Source organism: Telmatherina bonti (assembly GCF_933228915.1).
Source record: "Telmatherina bonti genome assembly, chromosome: 7".
In the NCBI taxonomy this organism is placed as follows: Eukaryota; Metazoa; Chordata; class Actinopteri; order Atheriniformes; family Telmatherinidae; genus Telmatherina; species Telmatherina bonti.
In genome coordinates this window covers 6,147,422-6,166,914 of record NC_136625.1, presented here as the reverse complement: position 1 = coordinate 6,166,914, position 19,493 = coordinate 6,147,422, and the positions used below count along the sequence as shown (strand labels likewise).

Below are 19,493 nucleotides of genomic sequence, written 5' to 3'. Positions count from 1 at the left end.
TAACATTTTTAACACATTATCATCTTTAAAACAGAGTGAACGGCAGAAATATAACAGCATTACAACAGATGATTAGCGAGGCGTCTGCGTCAGTCTCCAGCTCAGGAAAAAGCCTCAAAGTGGTTTTTAGTCATTTTATAAATCTATAGTTGTCTCTTGCAAAACTGAACTACACCAAAGAGTTTTAAATTGTAAATTTATACAATAAAATAAAGTATACTTCCGGTAATGTCACTTCATCTGAAACAGACTTGCTGAAACAAAAATGTTGGAGTACTTTAAATTAAAGAATCTGCTTTGGTTGCAATTTAATGTCATTTACTAATAATGCATCACACATTTGAAAGGCATGCAGACAAAGGCTCTAAAACGAAGCTTCTGCAAGCAGATCTCAAGGATTAAATGCAAATCTACTCTGAAGTTGCGAAATACTTTTAACATTGGAGCAGCTCTAAACCTCCACAGCAGATGGCCAGAGGTTTGCAGACGTCAGCCAGGCACATACAAGCGATGCAGCGTTGAATCCCAAGTGTGAATTTATCTCTGCGTTTAAAAAAGGGGTATTTTTCTTCATTTTTTTAAAACTCACTTTAGTCGTAGCTTCTGCATGTAAGGCTTAAAGAAGTTTGATTAAAGCTTGATGGTCCACATTGCAGAGGGACATTTTTACCTCCAGTTTTGTCCTTAAAAAAATATAAGAAACAAGGCAGCATGGTAAATTTTTTATCATGAATCTAAGAAGGCACATATCCTGTGTTGTCGCTGAAATCTGACAAGACTCCTGGCGTTTCCAGAAAGTAATTGTTAATATGCAGAAAAGTGGAGATTTATGTTCAAGATGTTTTTGTGTGGGTAAGAAATCCCAACTTGATGCCGCAGTGGAAGCAATACTTAAAACTTATCCAATGTGACATTTTAAAAAAAATGGTAGCCACATTAGCATCAAGCTAGCTAACTTTGTAGCTGTTAGCTAGCTACTGTGAATATGCTTCATTTAAGGCAACAACTTGTACAATCAAAAAAGCTTTTTTTATGCAGCTCAGGCTCTTTTATAGAATGTTTTGGAAATAAAAGATGTGGACTTGGTTAAAGAACCAAAATTTTAATGTTAGTGGGCAACATGCTCCCAGAACATAAACAAGTTAAGCTCCCAAAACTGAATCGACTCGCCACTGTGCTGGAACTCTAATTTGTTTAAATTTTAATGTGTGCCTGGATATTTTTTTTCTGGAAAAACTCAGAACACATGACATACTCCTAATACAGATTAGATTGCCCTAAAAACTAATGTCTATATTTTTTTAAAAGTCTGAATATCTCAATTTATTTAAGTTAAACTAAAACAAGGAATGAGCAACAATTTATGACAATCCATTCAACAGTTTAAACTCTCATTCTCAAAATGACCATTATGGGTCTCAACAAGGGGAGAAATGAATTAATTAAAGCCAGAATAATTAAATCAGTCAAGTAGTTTTTAAAATCTGGACAAAACATTCGGACTTGGTAACAGACTAGCATAAAGTTAGGACAATGTTATTTCCCTCCTACAAAATTCAAGTATTAGTAATGTCTAACAGGATGCAGATTTAGTCAAAGAAAGGGAAGAATAAATGTTAATATCATTTTCTTCTGGTGTCACATCACGTTTTGGACAGTTCTGGAGTCTGGCTTCACTTTAAATGGTTGTGAAAACCACCAGATTTATTTAAAAAATGCAATACTTTTAGGACATCAAGCATTCATAAAATAGACAAAGGTGCAAAGACCCCTCCTTTAAAACGTTTAGTTAAAATCACACAGAAAAATTGATTTGATGGCTGGATGCTTTGTCTAAAAGTGTGCAACTCGCTACAGCTAATTACTTGGCGTAGTCGTGTCAGTTGATGGACCATTCCACCCAAAACCACTCATTGTAAATGTTTTCATGAACATGTGATGCCGGCCTAAGGGTATGTCGCAGGAATCAGGGTGCAGCAGGTACCCTGAAAAAGTGCTGGTGCTTTCAGAGTCAGTAAACATGCCATTTGTTGCAGTGTCCTTCACCTGCAGCCATACCCTGTCTCCCATAGAGAGGTGGAGGACAACCATCTGGCTGGTGGTTGCCAGGTTGGATGTTTCCGTTGTTTTGACAACAGGATAGAAGTTTAGAAACATGCCAACTTTAAGAGGTTTGTCAGCAGTTGCCAGGTGGAAGGAGAAGACATAAGTACCATTGACGGGGGCAGTGTAAATCCCCATTGATGGATTATAATGTCCCTGCTGGTTGGTAAGGATGTGAGGAAAAGCTATGGGCCAGTTTTGAGCAGGAAATGACTGGTTGAGACATGCAGAGAATGCTGACTGGATTGCAGGGGAACAGGGACCAGGTGGCCCCATAAGACCCATATTACCCATGTCCCCTTTATTCCCAATGGGACCCTGTGTACCCTGCGAACCAGTAGAACCTTTTTCCCCTTTCTCACCCTTTTCTCCTGGTCTCCCATCAACACCATCTGCTCCATCTGTGCACTCACAAATTCCCTGTTCACCCTGGTCACCCTTGAGACCATTTACACCAGGCTCTCCAGGTTTACCTACATCACCCTTATCACCCTTCACACCCTTAGGTCCAACAGAACCTTGAACCCCAGGTAGACCTCGGGCTCCAACTGGTCCAGGTGGTCCTTGAAGTCCTGGTGCACCTGGGACACTTTCGCAGGAAGCAGGGCATGTTCCGGTTTCTCCCGCAGGACCCTGTTGACCTGGGGGTCCCATTGATCCTTGGTCTCCTTTCTCTCCTAAAAACACCAGCAACACATTGAGTATTTTATATAAATATAGGTGTTTACATTTGATTTCAAGCATCAGATTATTTCATCGATTAAATGAGTGTGTCTTCCTCAGAAAACATCCACTAATCTTTTAAGTCTCCTTGGACACCATGACATTTTAGAGAAAGCTCACCTTTAAACCCACGCTCGCCCTTTGTCCCAGTAAAACCAACCATACCAGGTTCTCCCTTCTCACCAAAGTCTCCCTTCTGACCTGTGACAGCAGAAAAACTAAATTAATGGCATCTCTGATGGAAAAAATTATTAATAATTGTCTGAATGGTTAAGAACAACTTATGTGTTTAGACATGGCTCCAAACTGAGCATGAGTTGATGACCTTGGCCCCACTGAGGCATATGTAATCCCAGCAGGGAGTAACTGTTTCTACAAAGACAGACTGAAACCTGTTGATCCACCTGTGCATTTACATTCCCATTTTCACCCGTAATGAGCTGTTGGAAGTGAAGAGAATGAGATTGTGAAAACATGTTGTCAAAATGAGTTTCCTTCTAAAGGTGGCTGGGTTCTGAAGTTGTGGACATGGGATTGAAAACTCTGCCATTTGCAGCTTTATTTCCTTAAAAAATCAGTGATTTCAGCCTCCCAAAACGTAGCTTCTGTGTGGACGAAACCTCCAAGTGATAATACCTCTAGCAGAATCATCTCAACTCATCCCCATGTGGATCAGGTCTATTCTGTTTATTCTACTGTCATTTAGCAGACACTTTTATCCAAAGCGACTTACATACATACTCATAACCCGATAGGCACATCGGGGGGCAACTTGGGGTTCAGTGCCTCGCCCAAGGACCTTTCGGCACATAGTGAGGGGAAGCCTGGAATCAATCTCCCAACTTTGCAGTTGAAAGATGACTGGGCTTCCTGTTGAGCTACAGCTGCCCACAATGAAGCATGGTGGTGGCAGCATTATGATACCGGGGGCCTCTGATCAGCAGGGACAACGGGACTGGTGCTATGCTGTATATGATATGACAGTGGGTGATTCGCCCCCCAGCACCACAATGACCTGATTGTAGGTTTGTGTTTTAAAAGCCCAGACTTCATCCCTGGAGAACATCTCAACGCAGCAGTCCCATCAGGTCTGCTGGGGTAGGAGAGGATCTTCAGAAAGAACATCCAGGAGCATCAGGTGTACAGGGACATCTACTCACTCGTCACACAAGGACATTACAGAACATTCTGCGTTGTCTTACTTTCTATTAACAGTTAAACCTGCTGGTTCACAAAGTGCATATGGATATGTGTGACTCACCCTTTATCCCCTGAGGTCCAGTGAAGCCTCTGTAGCCTTTAAATCCCGTCATGCCTCTTCTTCCTGGGCTTCCAGGTTCACCTGGAGTGACATTCAGGTCAGTTTATAAAAACGTACAAAGTAATTTCATCAGAATTTGTTTCTAAATGTAAGATTTCTTCCTTAGTGAACAATAAAACCACAGTTCCCCGAGGTAAAGTAGCGTGTGATCCTTCTTCTGAATGCGACTGTGTAAACTGTAGATGAACTGAAAGGATGAGCAGAAATGTGACTTTAACAGAAGGCGTCCAGCTGACCTGAAACTGGACCCGATAACCGCTCAGTGTCAGCAGAGTAAACCTGTTTAGTTCTTGTCGTTTGTTCAGGAAGATGATTTATGGCTCTCTGCAGTAGATGTATGAGTGGGATTCTCCTCCTGTAGTATGTAGGAAACTTACAGCAGCGCTACATGTCCTAGGCTCGGCCTGCAGAACATGCATAGCTGACCTTCCTCTCAACTGGCAGTTAGGATCACAGTTGTGATGATTTACCTTGATATCATGTCAACTGTTTGCTGCATTGATGCAACTGTTTGCAGCGTGAAAGCAGGATATCGTCCCGTATCCTGCATTCATGCCTGGAGATGTTGTATTTTGGATGATTTCTGGATGCAAATGACTGAATTGTGTGAGTTTAAATGTGTAAATTACACAGAAGAGGCTTTTTTCTAGGAGCACGACTTGAATCACAACATTATTTCAACTATAATCTTTGTTAAAGTCTTAATGTTTGTTTGTTTATAATGATGATAGACTTTTAGTTTACAGAGGCGGGTTCCTCAGAGGCTTCAGACATGAACAACTCTAACAGCCTGATATCTCAGGAGATAAAAGTGAAGCCATGGACAGATTTAACCTAAAAGACAAATGAATAGTTGAACATGCCTGGAAGGCCCCGGTCTCCGCGGTCTCCTTTGGGTCCCACAGTTCCTTTGCAGTGGGAGCAGATGCAGAAGAATGGGATCTGGTCGACAGGCGGAGGTACGGGTGCATTGAACAGCATGTCGCAAATGGCCATGTCGGGCGTCAGAGGCAGCTGCGTGTCGGTGGTCCCCAACATCCGCAGCATGTCGGAGCCATCAGTCAGGTTTCCCCCAGGTGGCCACGGCTGTCCTGGGGGGGGCATGATTGGAAGTGTGCGAGTTTTGGGCGACCAGGTGGGCATTTCTTCCGACGACTTCCCCTCGCTGGTGGTGGAGCCTTCCTCCTCGGAGGACATGTACTTGGTGGTGTTTGGCAGCAGCATGGCCGAACCGACGGCCGACAGGACAAGAAGGCCAAGAAGGCTTGGCAACATCTGGAAAACACAATTCACCTCCGCTTACTTCCCATATTCAACCTAGGATGGATTTCTAGCAAAAATTACTTTAATTTTTTTTTCTTTTGCTGAAGTTCAAATGTATTTATGAAGCACGTTGTTTGTATCAGCAGCTGCCAAAGTGCTGAACAACAACATGACAAACAGTCCACAAACTTAAAACTAAACACTGCTCAGTAAAAATAAATAAAACTTGACTAGTGGTGGGTGGTCCAACGCTTCCATATCTGCAGATTCTGCTGAAACGTACAAATGAAGCATGAATGGCATTTTTACCAGCTTTGACTCAAAGTCCTCTGAGGTGGAAAGAAAAACTCACCTCTCCGCTGGAGTTGTGCAGCATCTTCTCCACAAGGTTTTTGGGAAGGTGAGCTGGATGGGAGAAGCTTTGATGCATTTATAAACCTCGGCCAAAACAAAACATCTTTCAGGCTCCGTCTCAGCTGCCGGCCCGGCAGACAAAAGGATGAGGACAGGAGGAGGAGGAGGAGGAGTGTCTTCATTGTTCTGCTGAAGAAGAAATCTGGGCCTCGGCCTGCCATGTGACCTCGTTCACCATGAAACTGCAAAAATAGTGTCAGAGGAGAAAGAAGAGACAAGTTGCTATCAATCCATCATCTTCCACCCCATTTCTCTTCTCTGATCGTTTAAAAACAACATTTTCTTTTGTTTGGACATTTATTCTGCATTCACAACCTCTGCAGGCTGAATGTTGTCTCTGGTGCTTCACAGATTCACCAAAAACATGGATTTTACTTGCTGTTATCTTTATATTTATTAGTACATGAAATACAAAGATAAATATTCCATATTCTGTATATTCAGCTCAGTCTGCTCTCCAGTGGGCCGGACCCGGTAAATATCAGCACAATGGTCTGTAAACGATGAAAACTCATTTTTTCTTCTTGTTTTATTGCAAACAACAAGATGTTTACATTTAATAAATCTTCCTTTTACAAAATATGATGAAACCTAAAACTTATAAGTTCAGTTTGCTTCTGTTTATCATCTACGTGTGTGTTTTGGCTACAATCATCCTTCTGGTCTGTCCCAATAGTTTCATGCTGAATATGAAAGAAAACAAAGTGATGATAAATAGTCACTTCCCCATAAAGGGTCGGCGGTGGTCGGGGGATCGAGCTGGTTTTTAGGTTGAACATCTTCTATGTTATTTTCACATTGACCAGATTGATCCTGTGGACCAGACCGGACCCTCTGACGAGGGGCTCTTGGCCCCCAGGCCAGATGTTTGACCCCTCTGCTGTCATTCCACAGAGGAACTTTTAGCGTTTTAGTCTCCGCCACCCTGTTCGGCTGCACGTCTCTGGGAATAAAAACAGCTTCGTTTTTTCTCACATTACTTCAGAAAACATGAGATCTGTCCTGCGGCCTGTAGAGGTGAACCCCTCCCCCGGACCAACGGACCCGCTGCCTGCGTTAGACTTCTGCTTTTCACACCAAATAATGGATCTGGTTGGTTTCTCATGTGGCAGATTTTTATTTGGAAACCTCAGAGGGACGGGATATAACAATCAGGGGTGGGAAGCTTTCCCTCATGATATGATCTGATTAGATCCATCAACCCAACTGGTTGAGCTGGTGGCAGCTGAACACGCCGCGTGTGAAGGAGCTCCTGACACGTGATTGGACGTTCAGACGGAGCTGATTGGACAAACACTGACTTGCAAAACAGGAGAGTTTTATCTCTAATTAGCTGCAGCTGATTGTCAGACTGACCACAAGTCAACATGCAAACATGTCCCATCCACAGCGACCACACTGCTCCGGGCTGAGGGGAAAAGCTGCCTCCGCTCTGCGTTCGTCCAGGACGGAGCGGCCTGGAGACGGTTGCCAACGGCTGATGAAGACATCATGATGTCTGAAAAGAAGTTTTGTAGATTCATCTTCAAACAGAACAATTCAAAGCAGAATAAAATTCATATAAATCATCTTAATGCTGATTTTCAGTTCGAACCACATCACAGTATTTTAGTATTAATCCAACATAATGACGGTTTTTCTCTTTTCCTGTCCGACTTTCTTCTTTCCTCCAATAAGACACTTAGTAACACAACTGTTGTTAGATTATTGTTTTATTTTATTTCTTTTTATTCACAGTTCTACCACTCCCTGGAAACCTCTGCTTCTCGTAGCAGGTTGGACCCTCCTCTTCCTCCAGAACTGCATGAGTTCTTGGTCAGATAGATTTAGCGAGGAGACACAACGGGACAACACAAAATACACAAAATACACAAAAAAACCACAAAAGTGACTCTTCATCTCATCTAAAGCCTGGAACTAAAAAGCTGTTTTAAAAAAACCATAAAAGAAGAACATCCCGGTTACAATCAGTCCAAACCTGAGACAGAAGTGTGTGTGTGTGTGTGTGTGTGTGTGTGTGTGTGTGTGTGTGTGTGTGTGTGAGACAGAAAGATTATGATCTGGTGTGTGTGTGTTATGTAGAACACTTTGTGCTACTTTTTGTATGAAATGTGGCCGAAGTGGTGAAAATTCAGACAACAGAGGCTGTAAAACCCGACGGTTTCTGGACCATTAGTGTATAATATAATCAGGTTTTTTTCAGACGCATCATAATTCATTTAATCATTTAGTTTGAGCCCAAAAGTTGGAAACGCAAAGTTCTGATTTTTCCCCATCAGATAAAATAGAAATGTTTTGTTTTAATAATGATGGATGGATGCATCATTAAATAAATAATAAATAAATATAAACAACACTTAGTGAAGATGTACAGTACTAATTAATTTAAAAGGATAAAAATAAGTTATTACTTCATGTTACGAGTCATAATACCTGTAATTTTTTTACTTTCTTAGATCCCCTTTAATCATTTAGCACATTATAAAACACAGTTACCATCTATGTAGAATGCCACTGACGAAACACATTTAATACACAGCAAATATCTCCAAAAACATACGGAAGACTCGAGAATAAAAACACACTGACGTCCGAAAGATTATGAAATATACAGATTAAAATACACTTAAAGAAACAAACAGATTAAAAGAAATGAACAGATTAGGACAGACTACAGTAACGCTGATAAACATGGACAACACAGGCAAAAAACTGTTTAAAAAAACTAAAATACACAAAAAGAAACAACATTTAAACCTGAAGGCTGAAAACAAGTCATTTGTTTGTTTTATTCATGTTATTTTTGTTAATATAATAATAAAAAAAAATCCCATATTCCAACCCCTCTGCTGTACTGGGAGCAGCTTCAGGCCAGTAAAAGTTTTATCGTGTTCTGATCCAGCTGTTTGTGCGCACCATGCGACTAAACACGGTAAAAACTTCCACATCTGGACAGGAAAACGAGCCTGGCGAATGCAGCCGGAGTCTCTTCATCGTCTGCAGGAGAACCAGCTGAACAATGCCGTAACGCAACACTGCAGGCTTCACAATGAGCAGCCTACTTCTACGTTTTACAGCCGAGGACAAAGACCTCCGCGTCTCCGGGGACGGTCTGGACACAACACATAAACCAAACTGATTACATGTTTGGAGAAAACCGGGATTCTCTGCAGTGTTGATGGAAACAGGCGTTTGCCACTGAAACGCCGAGTCACTGCGGTTTGTTCCAGACGTCATGAGTTCTCCTTTTTACTGACATTTTTCCTTTCTGCAGCGACATCGCTCGACCTCTCTCTCTCTTTTCTCCTCAGACTTTCTTTTGTTCTTTGGGTGTTGATGTGCGATAAGACTGGAAACAGATCTGCGTCAGACGAGTCGTGATAAGTGATGCTCCTCGGGTCGTCCTGTGAAAGCGAAGCTTTCAGGAAGCGATGGTGAGCTGAAGGTGGCGTGAAAAGAAAAACTGATCACTGAATCAGAGCCGTTGTTTGCCATGAAAGAGAGCCAGGAGCTTCTGATATAACAGCAGGTTACCTCCCAGACGGTTCGGACAGAATGGACTTAAAGACGTTTAAAGACAAAAGGTCAAAGGTCAGCAGGCTTCTTCACTTATCTGATAAAATCAGCAGATTTTCAGTCACTGCTAAAATAAAACAGCTGCTATTGGAACCTGGATGGAGCTTTTTTACTGCCTTTTAAACGCTTTGTCTGGGATTTCCTGCCATGAATTGTAGCTTAATTTCATATTAAAGTTTTCTTTCCTGCCACTAAAATATCCGTAACCCACTGGCGTTAAAGTTTCAGGTGAGATCTACGAGAGTCTGATGAAGACGTCATGAAATAATGACTAAAAAGCCGTCCTGAAGGTCTGCTAGAGAAAATAGTCCCTATCCGACAGAACGGAACTTTGTGTTTATCTGAGTCCACACCAGGTTGGGAAAAGGGAATTCTGTGGACTGAAATATTGCAGATTTTAAGCTTTCAGGGGCGAAAAAACTCAGATGATCATCTCAGTCATGGCATGTTTTAGCTTCATACCTCACAGCTTTCATTAGAAGCCCCCCGACTCCACACTGGGTCCCCCAGACGCAGCCTCCCCAGGTCGGGGTCAACCTGTCCCGTGCTTTCCTGCATCACTGCCATGCAGATGATTTCCAGTTGTTCCTGTGTGATTCCCACCAGATCGTTTGCCTGACGTGTGTGTATGACGGACCTCATGCTGAGAAACGTGCTGATTCAGCACAAAAGCAACATGAAGACACCTTGTCGGCGTTGGGTCCTACAGAATCTGGGAGCTGTGACGGTTGTCCAGCTGTCTCTCACCACACTGCGGTTTGTTTCCTAATCTCGGTTGGTAAAGTCCATCAGAACCAGGGAGAAAACCTGCATCGGAACCACAACCAGGAAGGAAAAACTTCCTGGTCCGGTTGGAGGTGGACAGGACCAGAAGGGGGGTCAACAAGCAACCTAACTCTGGTCCAGGGTCCTGCTGAGAGAAAGAAGAACGCAAATATGTGACAACAGAAATGTCAGAAATTTCTGCACGGAGAGTGAAGGGAGCAGAGAGGAGCCCAGTGCATTATGGGATGTCCCCCACTGCATTATGGGACTTCCCCCAGTGCATCATGGGACGTCTACCGGCGCATTATGGGATGTCTCCCAGTCCTTCTTGGGTCGTCTCCCAGCGCGGTGGGAGGACGTCTCCCAGTGCATCCTGGGACGTCTCCCAGCAGCCTCAGCCTCCAGCAGGAGGACTAAAGGAAAGCATCAGGGTCACTGATCCAGACCTGACTCAAAGACTGATCAGGAAGAAAAGGTCACCACATCTGAAAGACGGGAACAGAAAACCAACACTTCCATTTGCGACGCTTAACTAAACCGCAGTCGTCAGATTGAGAAGGACAAAAGCTGCACATCCCAGTAACAAGGTGGTCAAAGCGCAGCTAAACCAGACTTTAATTAAACTGGATTCTCAGAGTGATTTTAGTCCGGCTCCACCTCAACTTTCCCTTCGTTCCCTTACAGAACTATGAGACCAGCCTGGAAATGAAAGCAGAGACAACAGAAGAATACAAGCTGGAAAAAGCAGTCAGGTGAGTTTAAACCAGAGTTTCAGCACTAACTAAACAGAAATGGAATCAAAGCGTCGACACCTCGGTGAGTTATGGACCAAACATTAAACTTTTAGAACGAGTGAAATCCTGTGTCCATCAAGCTGCCGTTGGAAAGTAGGAACAGGAAGTTGTGACCACAAAGCAGAAGGCGTTGAGCCAGTTCTAACCCAGAACAGTGAGCTGGGAAGGCCCCACCCTCTGTGCCCCCCGCCAGTCGCCTCATCGCCTGTGGAACCAGAGAAGTCTCCTTTATGTCCCCAGGCTTGCTTTCATTCGGAAAATTAAAAACAGAGCAGGACACAGATGTAAACTGAGCTGCTGAGTCACAAAAGAAGAAAAGCAGATGAATAGTTAACCCTAATAAGTGTCCTGGTTTCCACAGCCGGCGGCGCTCGGTGACGCCCTGGAGGCCGACCCGGGTTCCTCTCCGGTACCTGCTCGCTCTCAGCAGGGAACAGCAAGACCTGCATTCCTGTGTGAAGGGTTTCAGTCGGGCGGCATGAGGGGAAACGAGGACAGAAACACCACGGTGGAGATACCTGAGTCAAGAAGGGTCATGTGATCGCACACATGATGCCGGAGAAACAAGCTGCATCAGAAGTTCAGTCCAGGTTAGAAGTTCTGGCGTCTCTCCTCCCAGCAGCCAGACTGGATTCTGGTCCATTTAAAATGGTTCTGAGTGAAAGTTCCTCTGGTTTAAATGGTTTTTCTCCGTTTAAGTCCAGTTTCTTATAAATGATTTCTTAATATGAAAACAAAAAATATTTGCAGATTTGTTGAAACATAAAAAAATATATTTTTAACATTTGTCACCTTCTACAGGTTGATTTATATTTATATAACTGTTGTAGAAGACGGGCGTCGGATACGGACATAGAAGACAAAACCAGAAGACGGACCTAGAAGATGAACTTAGAAGACAAACATGGAAAACGGGCTTAGAAGTTGGACATAGAAGACATACTTAGAAGACAGACGTAGAAGTCGGACGTGGAAAACAGACTTACAAGACGGACATAGAAGACATACTTAGAACTCAGATGTAGAAGTCGGACTTAGAAGTTGGACGTAGAAGAAGGATGTAGAATACTGACGTAGAAGACGGACGTGGAAAACAGACTTACAAGACGGACATATAAGACATACTTAGAAGTTGGACGTAGAAGACAGCCGTGGAAGACGGATTTAGAAGACACACGGACAAGACAGATGTAGAAGACGGACATCTTGATCTGTTTACGTGGTCGGCTATGCTCATAATTTGGTCGGTTTTCAGCGGCGTTGGGGATCCGTAGCTTGACGCAGTAAACGGAGCGATACCAGGAGAAATCATGGGGGGGCAGCGTTGAGCAGTACAGCTGACGTGTGACCAGCAAAGCAAGCTTCAGTCCAGCATCACTTAAAGCTTTGGTATGTAAAAAGAGACGGATGTTTAGTTCCGATGTTCGCAGAGCTCAGAGGAAAGACACGAACGATTCTCGCCTGGGAATCTGACAGAAGGTAGTCGTGAAAGGAAAGCAGACGTCCATGTTCCAACCAAAGCCCTGCCGCCATGTTGTCTATTCTCTTGCTAACCTTCCAAACAAGCCACCTGGTCAGCCTTTTTCCAACCGGACTGTCATGAACACTGAACACGCTAACGGAGGCCTGGAGAGTCTGACATGTAGATCTTCGGCTTTTGTCCTTTTTTTTCATCGTGATGTCCTGACATCTTAGAACTGTTGTAGTTTTCTGACCCAAACGACAACCCATGAGGAGCCCTCCCACCATAGCCAGTATCAGAATGATCTCCGGCTTTGGGGTGAGAAGGTGTTGATCTGTAGCGGGGTGAGTGGGTGGAGGTTAAAGGGGAGGTGTGTGTCCGCTGACTGTGCAGACTGTGGACTCTCTGTAAACACTGTTAGTTAGTTATTAACGCAGCAGAATCGGAGGAGATTGCTGCCTCTGTCCACGGCATCGGGTCTTCACATGTAAGTATGAAAACACTCCTCTGTGTGTGAAACCCACCGCTTTGCTTGTCAGGTTCGGGGCTGCTGGAACGGCTTCCGCGTGAGGGGTGGGCTTTTATCGGGCCGATGAGGTCAGAGGTTGGAGAGGGTCACATGGGGCCGTCCGAGGTTCGGCTCGGAGGCCTCGGTGTTTCCAGCTCAGAAGAATCAATACTGCAGAAACGTTTTGACTTGTTTTCTCTCCCGGTTTCAGCTCTGATAAAACTCCTCCTTCACGGCTCCACTGTGAGTATCGGACTCGTCACATGTGGATTTTTACATGTTTAGATCGCTGACATGACGCTTTGTGTGATGTCCAGCAGGCTTGACCGACATCATGTCTCACCTCGTCGTGTGTGTGTGTGTCGGCATCACACTGTGGTCTGCCTCCGTCATCAGCCTGTCAGGTGGGCGTTTGGATGATTGTTCATTCAGATCAATCATTTATTTATTCCTTCATGTTGATGATTGAATAAACGTTTATCAAAAAATAAGTCGATTCCGACCTGATCAGTTAATATTGATCCAATCGCAGCAAATCATTACATGATCAAGATCAGTGGGAAATCAAGCGGAAGTTGTGTCTCTTCACCGTGTTCCTGTCTGATGCTTTCTCCCTGCAGTGTTCTCGGACGCTCCGCGGGCCCACATGCTGCTCCGGTCCCGCCGGGCCAACAGCTTCCTGGAGGAGCTGAAGCCTGGCAACAAGGAGCGCGAATGTGTGGAGGAACGGTGTGACTTCGAAGAGGCCAGAGAGATTTTCCAGACCAGGGAGGCTACAGTAAGATATGATCATGTTATTCTGCTGGGAACCAGTAGAAGATGTGGGTTCATTACGCAGAGTTGCATGCTGGGAGAAATCACTTCTCTGGTCAAGTCACACATTTTGAGTGTCTGCAGCCACGAGCTTTATCACTGACTTGTCTGTTCTGTGTGTCTGCAGCTGGAGTTCTGGACCGTGTATACAGGTAAGAGGAGCTGGATCAGCATCCATCCATCCATCCATCCATCTTCTGCCGCTTATCCGGGGTCGGGTCGCGGGGGCAGCAGCCTAAGCAGGGAAGCCCAGACTTCCCTCTCCCCAGCCACATTTGCCAACTCTGCGGGGGGGATCCCGAGGCGTTCCCAGGCCAGCCGAGAGATATAATCCCTCCAGCGTGTCCTGGGTCTTCCCTGGGGTCTCCTCACAGAGGGACGTGCCTGGAACACCTCACCAGGGAGGTCCAGGAGGCATCCTGACCAGATGCCTGAGCCACCTCAACTGGTTCCTCTTGATGCGGAGGAGCAGCGGCTCTACTCTGATCTCCCCCCGGATGACTGAGCGCCCCACCCTATCTCTAAGGGAGAGCCTGGCCACCCTGCGAGGAAACTCATTTCAGCCGCCTGTATACGAGATCTCGTTCTTTCGGTCACGACCCACAGCTCATGACCATAGGTGAGGGTACACACTCAAAAATAGAGGTACCAGCTTGTACCTAAAAAGGTACAAATGCTTGTCGCTGGGGGTGTACTCTTTTGAGAGACATTTCTGTACCCTTCAGTTCTGGTCTATTTTTGTACCTCATCAAGTTCAACCTCACCTTATCAAGTTATACTTTTTTATGTTTTCCCAGCATTAGGCCTGGTCCATGCAACTTAGCAATATTATCTTATCTTTAATCTAGAAATAATCTTCAAAAACTCAAAATACTGACCAGCCATACACTTAAGTTTGCAGCATCTGACCTTCATTGTCTGGTGTAGTAAATGACTGTTAAGTAGTACTATTGTCATCACTCAACTCTGCTCTAGTTTGTAACATTACAGCCATTAACATTACATTTTTCAATGCTGCAGGTACCCTTATGGTCGAAATGGTACAAATTTGTACTTTATGTCACTTTGAACCCTTTTTTGTACTCTGAAGGTGTGCTTCTGGTCTCTTAAAGACCAGTATTGTACTTTTGAGAGAACATTTCTTTAAAATGTACCTATAAGTACAGAAATGTCCTTATCTTGTACCTCTATTTTTGAGAGTGTAGGAACGTAGATCGACTGGTAAATTGAGAGCTTCGCCTTCTGGCTCAGCTCCTTATTCACCACGACAGACCGGCGCAGAGCCCGCATTACTGCAGACGCCGCACCGATCCGTCTGTCAATCTCACGCTCCATCCTTCCCTCACTTGTGAACAAGACCCCGAGATATTTAAACTCCTCCACTTGAGGCAGGACTTGACTCCCGACCCAGAGAGGGCAATCCACCGTATTCCGGTTGAGGACCATGGTCTCAGATTTGGAGGTGCTGATTCTCATCCCAGCCGCTTCACACTCGGCCGCAAATCGCTCAAGTGAGAGCTGGAGATCACGACCAGATGAAGCCAACAGGACCACGTCATCTGCAAAAAGCAGGGACCCAATCCTGAGGCCACCAAGTTGGATCCCCTCAACACCTCGGCTGCACCTAGAAATTCTGTTCATATAAGTTATGAACAGAATCGGTGATAAAGGGCAGCCTTGGCGGAGTCCAACCCTCACTGGAAAAGAATCTGACTTACTACCGGCAATTCGGACCAAGCTCTGACACCTGTCGTACAGGGACCGGACAGCTCGCACAAGGGGGTCCGGTACCCCATACTCCCGGAGTACCCCCCACAGGAGCCCCCGAGGGACACGGTCGAACGCCTTCTCCAGGTCCACAAAGCACATGTAGACTGGTTTGGCGAACTCCCATGCCCCCTCCAGGACCCCAAAGAGGGCATAGAGCTGGTCAACTGTTCCGTGACCAGGACGAAAACCACACTGCTCCTCCTCAATCCATGATGCAACTATCCAGCAGACCCTCCTCTCCAGGACCTCTGAATAGACCTTACCAGGGAGGCTGAGGAGTGTGATTCCCCTGTAATTGGAACACACCCTCCGGACCCCCTTGTTGGACCACCACCCCAGTCTGCCAGTCCAGTCAGCAGACTGGCAGACAGAGCTGGATCAGCATCAGGACTGAAACCCTCAGAGGACATGTAGGTGTAGAGCTGCTTTAACGTCCTGTTGTAGAGTGGATCTGATCAGACATCTCCAGGATGAAACTGATGATAACCTAAACATCTACAGTGTATCCAGTCCTGATGAGCTGCCATCATGCAGGTTTAGTGGTTTCCCGCTGAAACACACACTAGCTCATTAGCCTTAAAGCGGTCAACAGTGTGATGATGATCTTCAGGTGACTGAAAAGGAAAGATTTTAGTCCATGATGCTGAGTCCAGAATCAGGACTTGATGTCCCCCTGCAGAGCCATCTGGTTCTGGACTGGGTGCTGCAGAAGGAAACCGGCAATTTGCAGCCTCCCCCGCTCATCAGGTCCCGGTGATGTGTTGCCCTGCAGAGCATTGTGTATAATGTTACTCTGACTGTGTTTCAGATGGGAACCAGTGTCAGTCCAACTTGTGTGTTCATGGCGAGTGTGTGGACTTGTACAAGGACTACGCCTGCCGCTGTCACCATGGATACGAGGGCAAATTCTGCGAATACAGTGAGTCTGTCTGAGCTGCATGCTGTTTATTTATGGTTATTAAAAACTCACCTTGTTCAGTCAGTGAGCTTGTTCCCTTTCGGTAGCCTAATAAATTAAAAATAAAAAAGTTTACAGAAACATGAGGAGTGTGAAAGTTTGTTGTCTTGTGTTTTCTATCAGACCAAACCGCCACCAACTGCTCGGTGGACAATGGCGACTGTGACCACGACTGTACGGAAAGCGCGGATGGACAGTCGAGGACCTGCAGCTGTCTGAACGGGTACAATTTGGAGAAGGACAGCAGGAAATGTGTCCCGAAAGGTGAGATGGTCCCGCTGTGGTCTGACTGGTGGGTCTGCAGGTAGGCTGAAAGACTCTGAATCTAACTGGACATTTTAATCCCTTAAAGTCTCACATAACATATCAGATACATTCTGTGTCCCATTTCATCACGTTATGGTAAAAACTTGTTTACAATCCGACTAGTGGACACCCGATGCACTACAGTCATTATCACACAGTGATGAACTTCAGCTGCATTTGTGCAAATGATCTATTTATTTATTGAAAGGCCACCTAAAGACTTAATGGACCATAAAATAAACTATTTCCATAAAGACTAATGCAACTTTGAGTTTCTAATAAACCTTAAAACCAAAATGTGTTTTCAGTTTCAGAAGCAGCCCTTTCTGATATAATCTGGATGTTTCTGCTCAGTTTGAGCTGAGAACTTACAGTTTCTACTCAGCTTCAACATCTCTGATGCAGGTTAGATGGATGAAAACAGGTTCGAACAGGAAGCTGAAAGATTTTAAACAGGAAGTGTTGCGCCTCCAGAGGAGATGCTTTGATCACTTGTTCTATCGTTTCAGTCTTTTTTATTTACAGTGAATGACAGGAAATCTAAAATGAGTTTCTCTGCAGGTTCTTCTACTTGTGGTCAGCTGCTGATCAACCGGTCAGAGTACAGCAAGCCCACCGACGGGCTGCTGCCCTGGATGACTGGAGCAGAGGTGGGCAAGAAGGGGGAGAGTCCCTGGCAGGTAACTGATCCCCACTGCTATCAGGACACATTCAGTCGGTGTGATGCCTTCACTGACTGTCTAGATAGCTACAGTTTTATCCAGACAGCAGCTCTTAATTATTTTTGCATGAATATAGCCTTTAGCTGCTCCAAGACAACAATATTTAGAACCATGTTTCTCTTTGGTACAAACAGAAACACCACTGTGACACAAGCTGTTGTAACAGGTGCTGCTACTGAACGCCAGAGGAGCTTTTCACTGCGGAGGCGTCCTCATCAGCAAGAGCTGGGTCCTGACAGCCGCGCACTGTCTCAAAAGCTCCAACAGGTTCCACGTTCGACTTGGTGAGGAGTCGGTGTGAACGCAGTCACATATGGAGGCCAGGACGCACCCAGTTACTTTTATTATTAATATTATTAGTATATGAGACATGTAACAACCCAGTTTCCACATAATACAGATTAATTTAATATAATATAATATAATATAATATAATATAATATAATATAATATAATATAATATAATATGAATGTCTGGCTGAAACCATGTCTTAGGACCATAGACTGTATATAAAAGATGGACGGAGCCTCCGTGACGTCACCCGTAAGTTTCTGAAGAGCTGAATTGAAGCTCGGTGGGCGGTTCCTACCATCACCATCTTGGCAGGGGCATGTGCGTCGTCTCGCCCGGAAAATACAAATATGGGCAAAGAGGTGGAGCTGAGAGGGGGGCTGTGAGCGTCATGGTGGATGACTGACATCGAGCGAACTCCGAGCTTTCTGTAGCTAAGAGCTAACCGAGCTAACCCAGAGAAAACAGGAGCTAACCAGCTAACGGAGGTAAGCAGGCTAAAGCTAAGTCACGTTGTTAACTGGCTGAAAACTGCGGTTGTTCTACGTTCTTCTGACTTGAAGCGGGAGATCGGGTACCTGTCAATCAAAAGGACACGCCCCTAAATATGTCGAACTTCGGGATTAAATTACTTTTAAACGAGTGAGTTTGAAAAAATTCTGCTGTGAAGTTGGTCTTTTTAACATGGGAGTCTATGGGAATTCGCTCTGTTGTGGCACCCCTAGAGGATGAAGGGGGAACTGCAGTTTTTTCCTCTTCCGCAAAGGCTTCACTTATAATTAAGTCTCCGTCTATCTTTCATATACGGTCTATGCTTGAGACACTTGGTTGGAGTTGTTTTTGCACATGTTGTGATCTGACCAATCACATCTCTGGGAGGATGGAGCTCATGTCTGTAAATCCTGATTGTTGTTGATCTGTGTTGCCAGGCGACTACGAGCGTATAAGACACGAAGAGACGGAGGTGACACTAAACGTCGTCAAGACCTTCACACATCCCAACTATGACAGCCAGACGGTGGACAACGACATCGCCTTGCTGCGCCTGGAGACCCCCGCCCCCTTCTCCAAATACATCGTCCCCATCTGCCTGCCAGGGCGCGAGATGGCCGAGCGTGTCCTCCACCTCAACGGCACCGTCACCGTGGTGAGCGGCTGGGGTAAAGACGATGAAGGTCAGTACAGCTCCGCCCTCAACGTCATCAAAGTCCCGCTGGTCAGCCACAGCATCTGCACCCAGCAGATGTTCCCCCACGTCGTCACCAACAACGTCCTCTGCGCCGGGATCCTGGGCCAGAACATGGACGCCTGCGAGGGCGACAGCGGCGGGCCGATGGTCACTCTGTACCGGAACACCTGGTTCCTGCTCGGCCTGGTGTCGTGGGGCGAGGGCTGCGGCTTTGAGGACAAGTTGGGCATCTACACCAAGGTTTCCAACTACAATGACTGGATCAGCCAGGTGCAGGAGGAGTGGGACAAAGGCCACCATCCACAATGACCCCAGAACACCGAAGCCCCCCCAGCTGCCCCCCCCCCAGCTGGTCCACAGAAACACCGCAATGTGTCTGACATGCTTTTGTTAAATAAACTGATTTTGTCCCAACAGGCTTCCGTCTGCTTTTTCACCACAGCTGACCTCAGTTCAGTGTCACGTCGCTCAAACGGCGTCTGTCAGTCTGCGTGGGTCCGCCTGGGTCTGAGGA

At 45.4% G+C, this 19,493-nt stretch overlaps 2 protein-coding genes across 2 annotated transcripts; one reads left to right on the top strand and one right to left on the bottom strand.

The window, feature by feature from the left end:
• Positions 1-1,857: 1,857 nt before the first annotated feature.
• On the bottom strand, positions 1,858-5,371 carry LOC306758103 (uncharacterized protein; the record flags this gene model as incomplete). The annotated part of the gene is made up of 4 exons (XM_079243314.1): positions 1,858-2,780; positions 2,947-3,027; positions 4,088-4,168; positions 5,011-5,371. 4 exons carry the CDS (start codon positions 5,369-5,371, stop codon positions 1,858-1,860), a joined length of 1,446 nt encoding a protein of 481 aa, XP_079099440.1.
• Positions 5,372-13,263: 7,892 nt separating this feature from the next.
• On the top strand, positions 13,264-19,288 carry proca (protein C (inactivator of coagulation factors Va and VIIIa), a; the record flags this gene model as incomplete). The annotated part of the gene is made up of 8 exons (XM_079243038.1): positions 13,264-13,333; positions 13,550-13,707; positions 13,870-13,894; positions 16,321-16,431; positions 16,594-16,734; positions 17,338-17,456; positions 17,665-17,782; positions 18,720-19,288. The coding sequence occupies 8 exons, from the start codon at positions 13,264-13,266 to the stop codon at positions 19,286-19,288; spliced, it is 1,311 nt and encodes a 436-aa protein (XP_079099164.1).
• Positions 19,289-19,493: the final 205 nt, after the last annotated feature.